Source organism: Alnus glutinosa, chromosome 1 (assembly GCF_958979055.1).
Source record: "Alnus glutinosa chromosome 1, dhAlnGlut1.1, whole genome shotgun sequence".
NCBI lineage: Eukaryota > Viridiplantae > Streptophyta > Magnoliopsida > Fagales > Betulaceae > Alnus > Alnus glutinosa.
The window spans coordinates 5,841,203-5,858,188 of record NC_084886.1 but is presented as its reverse complement, the minus strand read 5'-3'; the positions used below and the strand labels follow the sequence as shown (position 1 = coordinate 5,858,188).

Below are 16,986 nucleotides of genomic sequence, written 5' to 3'. Positions count from 1 at the left end.
CGACATCTCGGTACAAATAGATCTCGGAGGTATAACGACATCTCGGTACAAATACATCTCGGAGGCAAAACGACATCTCGGTCTTAACACTCCAGGTTACGGTATATGGAACATCCCGAGATCTCCTAGTCTGAATGGAGCGAGCATATCTCGGATATTTGTGTCTCGGAGTAATAACGTCTCGGTATGATATCGAGTCGGTGTGATATATCCTCGGGGTGATATCTATTGGATGTGTCAACATCTCGGACTTACATAACCCCGTTGTGGTACAGATATATCCCGAGATCTCCAGGTCGGAGCGAACACGTCTCGGATATCATCGCCTCGGAGGTTAGCTGAAATGTGCTACAGACTTCTAAAAGGTGTCATGCGCCACGTCCGTCTTAGAGTGAGATAAAGATAGAATCTCAGAAGATCAGGGATAAACTACAGATCCATAATTTATGGGATAAAATGGTTATTGACATGGAATCAAGTTTAAAGAAGTACAAACGCGATCAACTACGGACTTCACACTCCTACTCGAATTCCCTGAAGATATAGTTAAAGTTCAACCAGGCTAGGACTCAAACTCCTAATCCAACTAGGTGTCAAGAAGGTCCGGCCTATAAATAAAGACCGTCACACCAGGTATAAACACGAATTCTCTAAGCTCCTGAGTTTAATATTCAGAATACTCTGCAGAAAACTTTTTAGACTGACTTAGGCATCGGAGTGGGCGTGGTCGGCACCCCCGACGAGTTGTTTGTTCCTTTTTGCAGGGTTGAGGTATTCGGTGGAAATCATCAGCGAATCTTCAGGCGACACGTCACCATACCGAAAACTGTACCCACAATGTTAAAAAGTGTTCTCATATAATATAAAGGTGAAAAAGTATTCTATGCATTCTAATGTCACGTAAATATAACATCCTGAAAGTTAATGACTTAATGAATCAAGGTCTTCTATAAGATGTTTTATTACGCAGAACTCCTTTAAGTCTCAACAATTGCTTTAAAGTCAAAAGATTAAAATTTGCAACATTAATATATATTATTATAAAATATTATAAAGTATAATAAATAATTTTTTTAGCATTAAGGTATAATAAATATTGAGTTAATAAAAATGACAACTAGTATTGTAAAAGAGATCATGATTATTTAATTTAAATCACTTTTCAAAATAAAAATAAAAAAATACCTTCCAAAATAATGAAAATATATTTAGATATGAACAATAGCTTTGAAAATACTCATTCAGAAAGAAAGAGATGTCACGACTGACGTCAGCTCGTGGTGATATTTTCCAAGGCATTGCCTTTTTTTTTCTATTCAAATTTCAAGGCATTCAATTGCCTTTTTAGACGTGTCAAGGAAATTTCCTAATGAATCTTGATCTTGTCATATACTGTCATTTTCACCCCAATTCAAAGAAAATACTTTTTGTTCTTAAATGACTCACTGGCCCCTCCAAAAGAAATAAATTATTTGAAGGGAAAAAAAAAATTATAAATACTTGAAAGTCTTCTTTTTTTCTTTTTTCTTTTTTCTTTTTTTTTTTTTCTTTTTTCTAAATAGAATAAATTATGAGAAGGCAGCAAGTCATCAAGAATGATAACGCATCACTTTTATATTTACACGCTTTGGTAAATTTTTAGAACAACATAAATTATTCAATAAACATAAACTAAATGCTTTTGCTTTTACCTATATATGTGTTACATTATTTTATCATTGGATATCGGTTAAATCGAGAACAATAAAGGTATTGTTGCTTACCAAATCAAAAGGTTGGCTAAGTCGGTTAATTAATTGACTTCATACCGACAATAATAAATTTTAATTATTTCGATTAAGTTGGTTAAATGTTGGTTGGTTAACTCGATTTAGTCATGTGCTTTTTATATTGGACCAAAATGAGTTTTTTTTTTTTTTTTTTTGGGGGGGGGGGGGGGGCCAAATAAGTGTTTTTATTGAACATATTTTGAGAGAAACAAGTGATGCCAAAAACCGAGGGTCAAAGTTGGGTACGTTGGTTTGGTTAGATTGATTGAGAAAATAAAAATTTTACCGCCTACCGAATCGAACCAACATTGAAACAATTTTTTTATTCTGACTAACGACAACCGAAAGTCAATAGGCGATCAGAGACTGTTCGATGACGGCCAGTAAGCAGCAATCGAATATTTTGTTCACCCTACACCATTCAAATGTAAGCAAAGGTTTTAATCATCGTACAAAATGCAAAGTGTCTTAAATCTTTGTTATTTATAAATCGATGTAATCAATATGGGTCAGCAAAAAAAAAAAAAAACTTACACAGAAGTTAATCTTAAAAAACAAAGATATTGTACATCAAAAAATGAATTAGTCAATTTGACATATTGACTCTCTTCTAACATTAAGCTCTTGGAGTGTTAGAAAAGTCGATAAAAGTGTAAATTTTTGTGTTCATTCAACGATACATTAGACCGCATCTAAAATTTTTTTTGACCGCAATCTCACTATTCCTCACACGTAATCCCTATCGTATGTGAGAAATACGTCGTTAAGTTATTAGTTGTTTTTGGTTAATTTATATTCTCTCTTTTTTTTTTTTTAATTTTTTTTTTGGAGGAAAGTTGAACTTTCATTGATACAATAAAACAACATTACAATATCAATCCACCCAACCTGAGTCTAAGACTCATACAAGTACAGACAATTGCTACTAAGAAAAACCCAACCAACAGAATGGTGCATCTGCGTTGACATATATATTTACTTGAACAGGGAGTCGATCATACATTCTGGGCGAAAGCCAATGACTAGATTAATACATATACAAAACAAACTATTAGAGAAAACTACAACCAAAACAATACAGGAAAAGCTCAAAGGAGAATTTATCTTTCGGGAGAACAATCGCCAGAAAAGGCCATTTAGCATCCAAAAACCGTAAAGTCTCCGATCACCATTAGCACCACCAGACACAACAAAAACAACTGGTTTGTAGCCATCACGCAAAGCCCAATACAGAAAAAACATTCAGGTGCGTAATGACCACACGACACGCGTTGACCATCGAGAGACTACATGACCGTGAAAAGCGACTGAAGCACTAGAGACTGACGACGAATAAGGCTAGAGGGCGCATGTCCAACAGAAGACGACGGAAACTCATAGATCTAGCCTCCAAAAATCTGACAGTGAAAAAACTCGGTCACTAACTCGGCCGTCAACACGCCATGGACGACCACACCCCTCCGACACCTTCACCAAAAAACTCACCTGCCATTACAAACTAAAAACTAGAAATATATAACAAACTCCACCGAATCCACACCAAGAAGACAAAACTTTCACAACCCTAAAGTTGAAAGACTATCTAATGCTAAACAAAAAACCCAACGCCTCCCTCCCCAAAACAAAGCCAAACGACGGCTATCTCTTAAAAAAAAGAAAAAAAAAAAAAGGAAGAGAGAAATTACTATTAAATTTTGGTCATTGGAGTGACAGGCGCGTGGGTTAAAGTGTGGTTTTTTTTTCTTATGCCACGAGGCTTGTTTTTGACCTTGGATCTCTCTAAAGAGATCCAAGCCATTAACTGGCTCTTCTTAGAACTGAAGAAGATCCGGATCCATGATTATGACGGTCAAGAGGGACTGAAACAAAGTCCCATCACAATAAATTACATTAAGAGCTAAAAAAATCTATTCAGTTCTGGTCTACTTTGCCGCCTGTGTCTTTTACTTTTCTAACCTCTCTAATTATTGCGTCATTTACTCCATTAAAATGATATACATTAATTTCTGGAGTGCACTTGAATCTTTTGAGCTGTATGAAATGGATTTTTGAATCACCAAAATTGACATTTGATTACTCTCTTCGCATTTGTGAGCTTCTTTATTCAACTAAATCCATTGATATGAGCGGATGAAAAATGTTAGACTTATCTAATTTTTTTTATCAAAGGATGGATATTAAGATGACAAGTGATGCAACCGTGCAACAAAAGGCTCAAACCTAATCACCAAATTTAAAGCCTTGATTGGGAAACACTAGAGTGGGAATCGGTGTCAGCGACTCGGCTGTGGCCGGTGGGTCGGTCACAAGTGCCTTGCCCTTTTTATTCACAAACCCAATCCAACCCCAAAATTCAACGCATGCGAACGTCAAATACGGAACCATTAATTGGCAATAAATATATCTATAAAATTTAACAAAATAAAATGAATTAGCTAAAAATAAAACGCCAGCATTATTATGTGAATATTGGATAGAATTATAGTATTTAATATTTTCATAAATATAAATATGATGTACGTAAACTTTTTTTTTTTTTTTTTTTCTAAAAAAAGGGTTATTTACTTATTTTAATAGGATGGAGATTCTTTAGATTTTAAATCTATTTTGGTAAATCTTCAAAATTTCAAACGAACGGATTAATTGAATAATTTCACTAAATTCTATGGATTAAGATCTTTTCCAGTGAATTGAGACAAATTTATTCAATAGTTTAGATTAGTTTTTATAAATCTAGTAATATATATTACGTATTGTCTCGTTATATAACACATGTATCTTTTCCAAATTTTATTTTTAACATTAAACATTGCCAATAAATTATACTTTACTCTTACGGTCTCATAAGTGAACAATACTAAAAGGCAGACTCGTGTATTCTTTAAGTCATCTTAAAATTTATGTGAGTTTAAAAACTATCGTTAGATGTGTGAGAAATTATTATTAAATTTTGGTCAGTAATAATTTAAAAATCACACATATCCTCCTTGTAGTATTATTCCTCCTCACACGTACCAAAATTTGAACAAATAAATAATAGCCATCATAATAACTAAAATATAATATTTTAGTGAAAAGAAAAGAAAAAAAGCTGGGTCACGAGTATTTGTGGGCCCCGGATCCGACTAGGTTGGGAACGGGTCGTTTACGCGGCAATGCATATGTAAAATGACACAAATACCCTTGAAGCCGTTGGAAACAAGTTTAGAAAACCCCGTTGACGATCGGTGAACCCGAGGCCAAGTCCGAAGACTCCCCCACCATATATTATATATAGGCCACTTTTCGACAACTTCCATACAAGTCAATAGGAAATCGCGGAGCAAAATTCCATTTTTTGTCCTCGTTCTTCGCTCTCACAAACATTTCGGCCGGTAAGATTTTTATACCCTCATTTTCTCTCTGGAATTTTCTCGGAAACCTCTGATTCGCTGCTCTCCCCAGGGCGATTAAGGAGTCCTCTACTCCCCAATTTCGCAGAATTTTGTTCAATTTAGGGCTTCTTTTTTTAGTTCCAGGGTTTGGAAGCTGAGACCTTGGGGGAGATTGTGGTGAATTTTAGGGGTTCTGGAGAGAAAATGAGCGATCACTTGGTGGTGTACGTGGACCGTCTGATTCCACCTCCGGCCGTACAGCCAGTGGCGGAGCCGCAGACCGAGGGTCCTTCTGGCCCAGGCCCAGAAACTGCAGGGCCGTCGCGCTCGGTGGATGAGCGAAGCGAGGGCTCCGATGAGAAGGAGCCGCTGATTCAGATGGCGGAGTGCCGCATTTGCCAGGAGGAGGACTGCGTCAATAACTTGGAGACCCCTTGTGCTTGTAGTGGCAGCCTAAAGGTATAAGCTTTGTATCCCTTTTCCCATGCGGTAATCGAATTGGAAGTATTTGAATCTGTTTGTGTGTGGTCGTGTGTTGTTGGTAATTGTAGGATTGAGAATAAGAAATTCGTGTTTGGTTATCGAAGAAGCTCGTGAAAATGTGTTTGGTTTATTGGGAAGGAAAATGGTGTTTATATAAGGATATGGAAGTGATAGAGAAGGATTTCTATTGAAGGAGAAGGAAACAAGAAATGAGAACTTGAGATTGTTTGTTTGGAATTTGGATTACCAAAGGCACCTTGATTATGTGTTTTTGAAGCTGTTGAAATTTCTTGTCTGTTTGGTTGATGTGGGGTGGCCCTGTTTAGGGTGATAGGTATAGTAATCATGTTTCTGTTGCCATGAGGTCGCTAAGGAAAAGTGGTGGTGGTTCAAATTGGTTTGGAGTTTGCTGTGCTATCTTGCACAATACAACCTTTTTAGAGGTTGGTAGTTAAAAGCTAATAGATTCTATTCTAGGAGTAAGGTGTGATACTATGTTCCACCCATTTTGAAAAAACATCGCTCTTCATTCAGTCGGTGATTATCTTGCATTTGAACAGTGGATTGATGACCATTCTCGTTCATCCTTGGTCTAGATTTCTGGTAGCTTCTGTGATTATGAGAATTTATGCAAACTTTAATAACTAACTCAAAACAATGGCTATTCATTTTTTTAAGGATTATTTCTGCGGATCACAATTGTTAGAGCTAACAATTCATTTCTTTTGGTATAGAAGTGAAAATGTTTTATTAAGCCATGGGTGCCACTAAAAACTACACTGGGGAGTGACGGTGCCCGTCTTTTTTCTAATTTTCTTGTTATTCTCTTTAGCAATGAAATTTGTATTAGTTCACTTTGCTATTTTGATTTCCATGTATTAATGACTTCCAATTTTTGTTCAGTATGCGCATAGGAAGTGTGTTCAGCATTGGTGCAATGAGAAAGGAGATATAACTTGTGAGATCTGTCATCAGGTATGCCTTTTGAATCTTATTCTTTATGTTGTGTGCTATTTCCTAAGCAGCATACATGTTGTACAAGTTAATTTTCTATGATACTGATAGTTATACGATATTCAATGTTTTATCTTCAAGGCATTCTTGAGTACTAGTATGCTTGTGCAATGCCATTTCCTGGGAAATGAGAAAGCCGACTTGCTCATATAACTATTACCTTTAGATAAGTGATGGTTAAAGATTTAATATGTCGGGGCATGGGTTGAACCACCAGTTTCCTACTCTCTCAAGAAAGAAATTTTTTAACCGAAATGGAATCCATTAGTATAAACATTTATATATATGCTCCATGGAGTTGTTATGCACAGTATCTCATATAGCACTAATTTTTTTTTTCATTGTGTATGTACAATTTTATCTTTAGATCAAAGTGGATGGTGGCATCTTTTGGAATATATTTTGGCTGTAGCTTTTGATTGTTAAAATCTTATAGGTTTAGTTATTTTTATATGTACTTCACTGTTGATGTTGCTCCTTGTTTTTGATATACAGCCTTACCAACCTGGTTATACTGCTTCACCTCGCCCTGAAGAAACTGCCATTAATATTGGGTAAGTTAAACGCTTCTTGTGTGTTTTAAATTATATAAGTATATACTTTTGTGATTTTTATGATCAATTTGGATCAGTCTCACGAAAACTTGGGGTGATGGTTCCTTTTTTCAGTGGAGGCTGGACAATCTCTGGCACCCCTTTAGATCTTAGTGATCCTCGCTTCCTGGCAATTGCGGAAGCAGAACGTCACTTTTTGGAAGCTGAGTATGATGAGTATGCAGCTTCAAATGCTAGTGGAGCCGCATTTTGCCGTTCAGCTGCTCTAATTGTAAGCCCATAAATTATGAATTCTTTTGGGTGGAATTATATGCAGAATTCCATGAATCATCACACATAGGCATACGCCTACACGGTCATGCATACATGATACATACATACATATGTATGAATATCATGAACATTCTTGTGTTAAGAGGTCCATTAACCTCATACGGTCATGCGGATAATATTTATCAAAATATGTATACAAATTTTAAGCTCTTATTGATATTCAATATTTGATGGAAGAGAGAGGTTTTGGGAAATGAAAAAACTAGAACTGCTTACCATGATTGTTAAGCCCTTGAAGGTGTTTCCCCTTTCCAGCATTAAAGTTGCATTTATGCCAATTACAGTTGGTCATGCAAATGACATTTTTCTGTTAAGAAAAAGGGAAAAAAAGAAAATATCTCCCATTCTTAGAAATCCCATGCATCTAGGATCCTGACTTGGTCTATTTGGCAGTTAATGGCCCTCCTGCTCTTGCGGCATGCATTGAGCATCACAGATCCTGATGGGGACGATGATGCATCTACTTTTTTCTCTGTAAGTGGAATTTGAACTTAAAAGTTCTTTCTATTCAATCGCCACGTGGCGCTGCCCTATTTATTTCGAAGGTCATTCTGTGGTTAACCGAGCTGATATTTAGTTGATTTTCTGCAGCTCTTCTTGCTTCGAGCAGCTGGGTTTCTGTTGCCCTGCTACATTATGGCTTGGGCCATCAGTATCTTGCAGCGTCGACGTCAAAGACAGGTCAGTCTTGCCTTTAGCTCTAATCTTAATTGTAAATTATGTTAGTTGTTTTTGTTTTTACCTTTTTTTCTTTCTACAACTAATTTTGCTAGTTATAACAAACTATTTGTAAGTATATTTTTATGTTACATGCAGAATATATTCATCGGTAAATGTATTTTGCATTTAATAATTAGAACATGTAATATTGTACTCGCTTTTGACAGCTGTTTTTGAGAATTCGAAATCGTAATGTGATGCAAATGGATTGTATTTACAGGAGGCTGCAGCATTGGCAGCAACACAAGTTGCTTTTGTGCTACAACCTGGGCAACGTAGGGGTCTGCAATTTGCGATAGCATCAGGACCCCCTGTGACTCCACACCAGGAACCTGTTTAATTTGCATGTGCACGCACCAACTCTTCATAGTTTCTATGCGATAAGAAGAAAAAATTAGTGAAAAATAAATCATGAAGAAGCAATGACGTCGTTGGATTTTCGCCATATTTTGTTTTCCCCGACTCTATGTATGTATAACAGAATTCGCGTGCCTCATCTTGCGCACCTCAAAGCGCCTGAATGTGCTCTCTTGTTCACATAAACATCTGTTGTAACTTGTTTTACAATAATTATTCTTAATCCATCTTTTTTTTTTTTTTTTTTGTAATCATCACTATTCCTTTTACTGATATTGGGCCTTCAATTGACTTTTTTTTTTTTTTTTTTTTTTTTTTTTTTTTTTTTATAATTACCAATTTGATGTTTCATTATGTGATGCTGTGACAGAGTTTCCTTTCATTGTTCTTTCTAAATTCTCTTCCTCCCTCCCTTTTCCTTCTTTTCCTTCCCACCAAATGGAACTTGATTGAATGAATCTGGAAGAAAAGAAAAATACCGACCATAGTTGTACATGCGTCTCATCTCAATACATACGTGATAACTGAGAATTAAGATCCCCTCAAATTCTTTGCCCGAATTTGATAGAATTCGGGCAGGTAGTTGTGAGTGAGCATTTATGGGATCCACCTAACCAAATAAAAGTTGGGCTGCTCAACTACTAATCCGGTCAGGTGGATCCCATAAATGCTTACTCACAACTACCTGCCCGAATTCTATCAAATTCGGGCAAAAAATTTGAGGGGATCCTGATCCGATAACTGATACGTGACATGGAGGATAAATTAGTAGATAGCAGGTCTCACTTTTTCTCACACACGACAACCATTATTGAGCATAACTACGAAAGCTCAGCAGGCGGGGAGGATAATCATGAGTTCTTCTTCTGGCTTCGTTGCAAATACAGAGATCAGCCTTGATAAAAGTAGCGGGCGTGACGAGGGTTTAATATTTGGTCATGAAGTGGCAAAAGCATATATTCTCCCCAAGTCTTGGTAGGATTGTGATCCGAGGAGATCAATCTTAAAGTAGAGCAAGGAACATGTCTTTAACTTAATAGTTTGATAACATTCTGTTTGTTGTTTCCACTTTTGTCTTTGCTTTTTATAAATAACACATGCTATTATGCTAACCAACACAAATCTATCTGTTCTTCTTTTCAATTAATTAGTTCAAAGACTAGCTCTCAGATATGTATATATGTTAGTGCATGAGCCAAGACTCAGTTCTGAGTTCAAAGACCATATCAAGACTGCTAATAACAAATCTAGGCCATTGTTGACCATCTCTTACTAGATGGTGCACATGATCAATGGTGGTGGTTTAATTAGGATGAGCCATGGACCAGGGTGCAGCATAAACGCTCAAATTCAGTCACATGGTTCTTAGTTCTTACAGTATAATCAAAGAAATAAACTTTGGAAAAGCGATGGAACAGGGAATTGTTCAAAGATTGGTAATGATCTGTGAACTCAATTTGCTTTATCTTCTTTTACTTGCTTTGATGTGCTCCTTTTCTTCCCTTTTCTTTGGTGGCTTAGTCTCTAGACCATTGCACTCATGAGACGGTCGAGGTGCCCTTAGATTTTAAATAGAATTAACAAAAGCCACAACTTTAAGACTCACCCCCCGAGAATCTAGAGATATTATATATATATATATATATATATATATATATATATATATATATCATAAGAGTGCGTGGGATCCACCTAATTATTAAAGATTCATCTAATGGTATTAAACTTAAATAACATTTAACATAGTACATGCCGTACCATAATCTAAGTAAAAGGCCCCACCTAACACTAGTTTATTTCCTAATTTGGCAAAGGCTTGAAATGGAACGTTAGTATTACGTTCAAATTCAATGGCGGAGCCTGCAAAATTAAAAGATAAAGAGTTGGATTAAAAAATTAGTAAAGAATATAACTAACAAAAATAAATAAATATTTTAACAAAATTTGACTATCATTTAAAATATATTTATGTAACTTTTAATTAATCTATTTTTTTTTTTTTATACCTAGCATTAATTTATTTTGTTCTCCTTCACGGATTTTCATATTTTGAAATCGCTACATGATTTCAAAATTATTGATTAAAATGAAGCCATATTTTTCAAATTGTATTCATGAAAAATTGTCCCTCCATAAAAGATGAAGTTTGCTTTTTTAGTAGGGAAAATATTTTTGCACAACACAAGACATATGGGGTGGGACCCATGTGAGTGAGACCTAACACATGAAAAAATGTTTCATGCATACAACTGTTATGCATGAGATGGGTCCCATGTGAGACCCATGTAGTAGGACCCACCATGTGGGACCTACTCATGTCTCTTGATTCTTGCACAACAGTTGCACAACTGCTGTGTAAGAATCATATCCTTACCACATGGGTCTCACCCCATGTGTCTTGTATTGTGCAATTGTAATATACATTAATTACAACTCTTTCTATTTTCAATATATGACAAGTTTGTATATCACCTATAATGTTTTATACTAGGGGTAATTCTTTTTTGTTTTTTTAATGGTGAGCGCGCAATAAGCTAAGAGCTAAAAATGCAAATTATACCTTGGCCGCTTAAATTTTAGGCAGGCCAAAAGAGGCGCTTATCCCCTCTCACCATCTCTGGCTTAGCCTATAATTGCATTATATACATTCACAATTTCACTAGGATCCGAAATACCCATCGACATTTGGACCCAAGATCAACAGATTCAGCATGTCCTTGTGCTTTTCATGGGTTTAATTTTAGAATCTAAGCATAATTTTTAGTGTTGCCTGCATTTGCTACTAGGGATTTGATTCATGCACTACACCATCACAACAAGTGCACAACACCCCCTCACATAAGAGCGGACCCTACACACTGGGCCCCACCCTCATGTGAGGGGGTGTTGTGCTCTTGTTGTGTTGATGCTGTAAATCTAACATTTTCCTTAAAAAAAATTCTCTAACAAAATCATAAAATTAAACTCAATTAATTCGATCAAATTCGATAACTTAACTGAAAACGTCACAATAAGGGCAGCGGAGAGGGTGGGGTGGTAGAGGCAGGGTCAGCTCAATAGATTTTAATGTCTAAGTTGACAAATTTAAACAGAAACTGAATTAAATATATTAAAGAATATAACTAACGAAATAAATAAATCCACAAAAATTAATTATCGTCTTAAAACATATAAATATTATTTTTAATTTATTTTTTCATGCTGAGCATTAATTTATGCTATAGTCGTCGACCGAGTTTTCATATTTTAAAATTGTTGCATGATTTCGAATTTGGTTTCTATCGGTAGGATGGTAATCAATTTTGGTAGATTGGCTAAATCTACCTCTGACACATTACCTACATGTGTATAACACATCCCACTCAGACACAAATTGGGTACCGTCCAACATGCATCCTTGATCCTTGAATCGATAATGTGCAAAGGTTCGTTGCTATGGAGATTAATTGGAATTCTTGTGCTTTTCAATTCATAGTGATCGCAGAAGAGATTGACAAGTATTGCAATTCACATGGGTTCATGCATGATGCATGATGCATGGTGCATGAAACACTCAAAAGAAAATTCAAACCTCATGGAGAAACGTAGACCAGAAAGCAACAACTCATCCTACCCCTTTTACTTTAATTGGAGGATAAAAAGCAAAGAATCATCCATTAACAAAACGCCCAAGCTGGGGGCTGCATTGCTTGGACCATGACCAGTCACCCTTCAATATACGGCATTATGTCACCTGTTTGATAAAGTGTAAGAACTTATGCTTTAGAATGTTCCTAGTTGCATGTGATATTATATATTGTGATATATAATATGATAAAATAATGAAAAAGATGGTCTGCATGAATAAACGAGAAAAATAAAATATAAAAACAACAGAAGAGAGAAGCTTGAAGCGGGTCTTATTAGAGGTTGGCAACCTAAATAAGAGCGAAGAAAAGCATAAAGAAAGACATTTAGCACAAGAAACCAAGTGCTGTAATTTTTGTTGCATGGGGAACAGAGCTTGGAATTCTAAAGTAGAGGGGAGATCTTAGAATGGCATAAAGCAAGAGTTTGTTTCTTTTGGGGGCTGTTCTATTCCCCCCTTCTTTCCCTCCCCTATCTATTCTTTATATGACTTGCTTGCCACCATAGCAACGTTGTAGTTTTTGGGTGGTCCATGGATTCTGTCTGCCCTGTTAAAAAAACAAAAACTTCCTTTTCTTAATAACCAAGGAACAATCATTTACAAGAATACCCCTGCATACAAATATTCATTTTATGGAAAAAGACTAACGAAAAAAAAAAAAAAAAAAAAACTCATATTCGCCTGGTTGCAGGTGATATTGATACATACCCTGCATATGTTGGACCTAAAAGTACAGTTTGATGGCATCCACATGAGCTGAAACGATACTGAGCATGAACCATTGGCTTAGCAAGAATATATCAGTCTCAGGTGCATGTACACGCAAGAAAGGTCGGGTAAATGCTCAGAAGAAGAAAAAAAATGAAGAAAAAAAAAAAGAACAATGGTCGGGTAATGTGCCAAGATGGCTATGAGTCCGAGAGACACAGTTGGCCTTTCCTTAGTAGACAAAAGCATGCCAAATGATAGAGAAGTACCAAAAAAAAAAAAATTGAAAAAAGATACTTGGCTTCTCAAGGGTATTTGTCCTTGTCAGATTCTTGTATAACAGCCTTAATTTGTTTAGATTGCATAGTGAATCTAAAATTCCTTAAGGTGTCTTGGGTCCCTCTCTACTTTAATGCTTTAAAGCTCCCTCCATATCCAATAAGAGATAAATAACTGGCCTATCTACAGGAATGGAACATAAGAATAGAAGGTTTACAAGCTCAGACCTGCTTATTCTGTTCTTATCCTAGGCAAAAGGGAGATACTTCAATTCTCCTTGTTTGTTCGAGGGTAGAAACCATGGTTTTTAGTGCTCATAGAGCGTTCATCCTTCTTATCTGCGTTGGGTTCTTAGTGGTTCAGCCAGAAAAAGTTTGTGGCTTGAGAAGAATAGACCCTGCCCCCAAACAAGGCCAAGAACGTGGTGCACTGGCACAGAATCGACGTATTCTTAAGGCTGTCGCCATGGAGGGAATGAACACAGAGAAGAAGTCGGCACATGTAAACAAGAAGTTCGATCCAGATGAGTCGAGCAAACGGAGAGTGCGAAAAGGATCGGATCCTATCCACAATAGATCTTAATACATTCTTGTTACTCTGACTAGAAAGAGGAAGAGCAAGTTGACATCAAGTGAAAGAATTAGCTTCTAGCAAAGAAGAGGAAACTAGAAGGCAGTGATTCTGTCTGCTTTGTCAAGGAACTTTCATGAGGGTTTGTTGGTTAGTTCGTTGGTTGGGTTTCTTTTCTTTCTTTTCTTTTCTTTTTTCAATCTTGTTTTGAGAGTTCTTTATCATAGAGAGATGTGTATAGTCAAGCTACTAGAGGAAGTCCTAAATGGCATTCAATGGCAAGCATCATATCTGTATTTTAAGCTGAAATCATAATCAATGACTGACAAAAGGACAGTGTAGATGATGATGCAGGCTCCCAGAAGAGAAACATATATAGTTGTTTTTCTTAATTTTTCTTTGATGGAAAAGAGTATATTTGTTCGCATTAGTGCTACAGTTTCTTGCAGATTATATTGATTTTTTTTTTTGTAATCTTCTGGCTCTCACAAATATCTTTCAAGTGTGACAAGCTTATTATCATATTTTGATTGTTTCAAACTAAAACGAGAAACCTTATTTGTCAACAAACAAAACGCAGTGGCGCACACAGTAGCATTCATGATATTATTCACTCAACATACACCTATTGAAAACCCTTTCAGCTGAAGTAAATAAAAATTGATATGTTAGGAAGTAGGAAAACGTAATTGATTCTTCCTGGCTAATTTATTAGTCATTTCCTAATGAAATAGTGCCTACAGGTGATGCTAACTAGGAAACTAGAGCAGCTCTTATGTCTTTCTACAAAGAGCTTTCATCCCAATGTCTTAGACACCACACTTCTAGGGGCATCTGCTATTCTTTTTAATCTTTCTCATGACAACCATAGGGACTATCTTATTAGATCTTAGGTAAAATATCTAGCTAGAATGGAAAATCACGCAAATTGGAGTAGAATTTCATATCCCACCACCTGGTCTAGCTGTCACCTCTAGTCTCCCACATACTTCAGATTTATTGCACATAAAATCACTATTGACATTATGTACCTTGAGCAGCCTAAGATATCATCAAATGTTAGCTCATCTTTATTGCTGGAGACCATAGAAAAAGGGCAAGTGGTGATGTGTGAGGGAAGTGATTGGAGGAAGGATTCTCACCAGCTGCAATTCGCATCACTCAAGTGAAGACATCGGCTGAAGAGTTGTTTCAACAAAAGTTTTTTTAGAGGGAAAGTGGTCATTTTTTACATCTTTGACAAATTACAAGGTTCTTAATGAATGTCTTATCAATATCAAATGACTATAAGCATAAGATACATAACTGTAGAGAAATGACATAAATGACATAAAGATAACATCTTTAACAATTATTAAACAAGAATGTCCCCTAGGGCATCTGCAGAAAGTAAGACATCGGGATTGGGTCAAGGAACGGGACAGAGGCAGTATTTGGTGGAAAAGGTAAGGAGGCAGGATCAACAGAAAAATTTATCCAATATAATATATTGAGTTTATAACTTTCCATACGAATGAAGAACGCATGTATGCACTGATTTTTTATCTGCTAGCCTGGAATTTTAACTATCTGCCCTAAAGCATCACTTGACCCTGGTTAACCTTACTTGGTAAGTACTCCCAAGTCTACTGGTTCATGTTTGAAAAGATCACATGCAAAAGCTCAAAAGAAAGAAGACTAGTAACTTCAGGCACAGGTACTGGTGGTGGTGGGCAAAGAAGATTCAGCAAAATTCAATCTAAACGTGTTTTATGTTTGTTTCAAAAGCAAACCACACGTCAAGGGAAAGTAGTATGCTGATTGATAACCCATCGATATATGAGATGCCATTGAAAGTATTTGCATAAGCAGCATAACAAAGAAACAAGTAATATGAAAAGAAACCGCCTATTCCTGAAAGTTGCTTATCATTATTTCTTCTCATTACACTGCTTTCCTTTATTTTGGATAACATTAGTAAATCATCTACTTGCACCATGAACTCAAACTCAACTGTAGTGTGAACTCTATGCAATTCCCATGTAAATTTTCCATGTCATGCCATCATGCAGAAACCAGTGTTAAAAACCTTATGAGGCAAACTAAGAGACATTAGGCCAACACAACACAAAAATCTCAGCATTAATAGTTAGAAACACTTATAATCTCATCCCATGATGTTGAGCTGAGTTTTTTTCCTTTTCTTTTCAATTCTTATCTTATCTTTTGTATATTTTTAATTTCTTGGCAGGACTGGGAACTGTATGCAAGCCCAGTTTAATTGTTACAAAAACAGAGAGAATACAAGTAGAATAACAATCTGGGAGGTCCTAATTAATTCATCTGGGTTTCGCTACCAATCAAAATCCACACTTTTATCACATATATTAGAGAACTCAAAAGCAACAAAATCACACGCACGCAACTGAGGGGGGAAAAGCCACTTTATTAATGGGTAAATGAATCCAAAACCAACGAACAACAAAAACAACTCGCACCCATTTAACATAAGAGCTTGTTCTTAAGTAAAAACATCAGTAAAATCGAAAAAACACAGAGAACCCCATCTCCAAAAAGTGAACCCCACCAACATTGACAGGAAACTCACTAATTGGTGTGCACCTGGTTCATCTTCAATCTGTGCACGCACGCGTTCAAAGTCAAGGCGCTAGATTCCTTGAACCCCAAGCTAGTTGGGCGCATTTGTACAGGTGAACTTTGCCCTAAAGCCACAGTAGCCTTCGGACCAGGAAACAACGGAGACAAAGGGGGGAAACGGCGACGTTTTATCGCCTTGGCCCTATTACTTTTTTTGGGCCTGGTTGGCTTTTCAGGAGAACCCATACTTTGATTTGGGCTTCACAACAAGAACTCCATGGGCTTCATCCTGGGACATTCTGGGCTAACCCGAATATGTTCCAGTCATATTGGGTTTACATTTAGTTAAGTACTTTATATATACAAAACGTTATTTAGTAAATTATTATATAATTGAATAATTACAAAAACAAAAACAATTATTAATTTTTATAAACACGTATATCAAATTAATTTATTAAATAGCACTTTTCGTGATTGTTATTGTACTAAGCTAACCATGAACGCTACCATGTAGGCAGGCATGTTGCTTGCTGAATTAAATTTCCAGTCACTTTCGTACGGTTATGATTGTATTTAGGTTACAGTTACAAGTTACCTCACGCACAGCTAGTAGTTGT

At 36.3% G+C, this 16,986-nt stretch overlaps 2 protein-coding genes across 8 annotated transcripts; one reads left to right on the top strand and one right to left on the bottom strand.

The window, feature by feature from the left end:
• The first annotated feature begins 4,991 nt into the window (after positions 1-4,991).
• Positions 4,992-8,897, top strand: LOC133868552 (uncharacterized). Of its 2 annotated transcripts, none has more exons than XM_062305489.1 (8): positions 4,992-5,143; positions 5,282-5,602; positions 6,530-6,601; positions 7,136-7,194; positions 7,309-7,465; positions 7,921-8,001; positions 8,119-8,208; positions 8,468-8,897. In XM_062305489.1, the coding sequence occupies exons 2-8, from the start codon at positions 5,348-5,350 to the stop codon at positions 8,585-8,587; spliced, it is 834 nt and encodes a 277-aa protein (XP_062161473.1). In that variant the 5' UTR covers positions 4,992-5,143; positions 5,282-5,347; the 3' UTR covers positions 8,588-8,897. The 2 variants fall into 2 exon arrangements, with proteins under 2 accessions (XP_062161473.1, XP_062161464.1); XM_062305480.1 differs by having other exon boundaries at positions 4,999-5,143; positions 5,214-5,602.
• Positions 8,898-10,291: 1,394 nt separating this feature from the next.
• Positions 10,292-16,674, bottom strand: LOC133868531 (uncharacterized). Of its 6 annotated transcripts, none has more exons than XR_009900358.1 (3): positions 16,377-16,674; positions 12,218-12,337; positions 10,292-10,464 (listed from the first exon to the last, which is right to left on the bottom strand). XR_009900358.1 is itself a non-coding variant. In XM_062305452.1 (3 exons), exons 1-3 carry the CDS (start codon positions 16,610-16,612, stop codon positions 12,707-12,709), a joined length of 354 nt encoding a protein of 117 aa, XP_062161436.1. In that variant the 5' UTR covers positions 16,613-16,674; the 3' UTR covers positions 12,483-12,706. The 6 variants fall into 6 exon arrangements, 1 of the variants encoding a protein (XP_062161436.1); XR_009900357.1 differs by lacking the exons at positions 10,292-10,464; positions 12,218-12,337 and adding exons at positions 12,483-12,779; positions 12,941-12,999; XM_062305452.1 differs by lacking the exons at positions 10,292-10,464; positions 12,218-12,337 and adding exons at positions 12,483-12,779; positions 12,941-12,999 and having other exon boundaries at positions 16,391-16,674.
• Between the last annotated feature and the right edge of the window lie 312 nt (positions 16,675-16,986).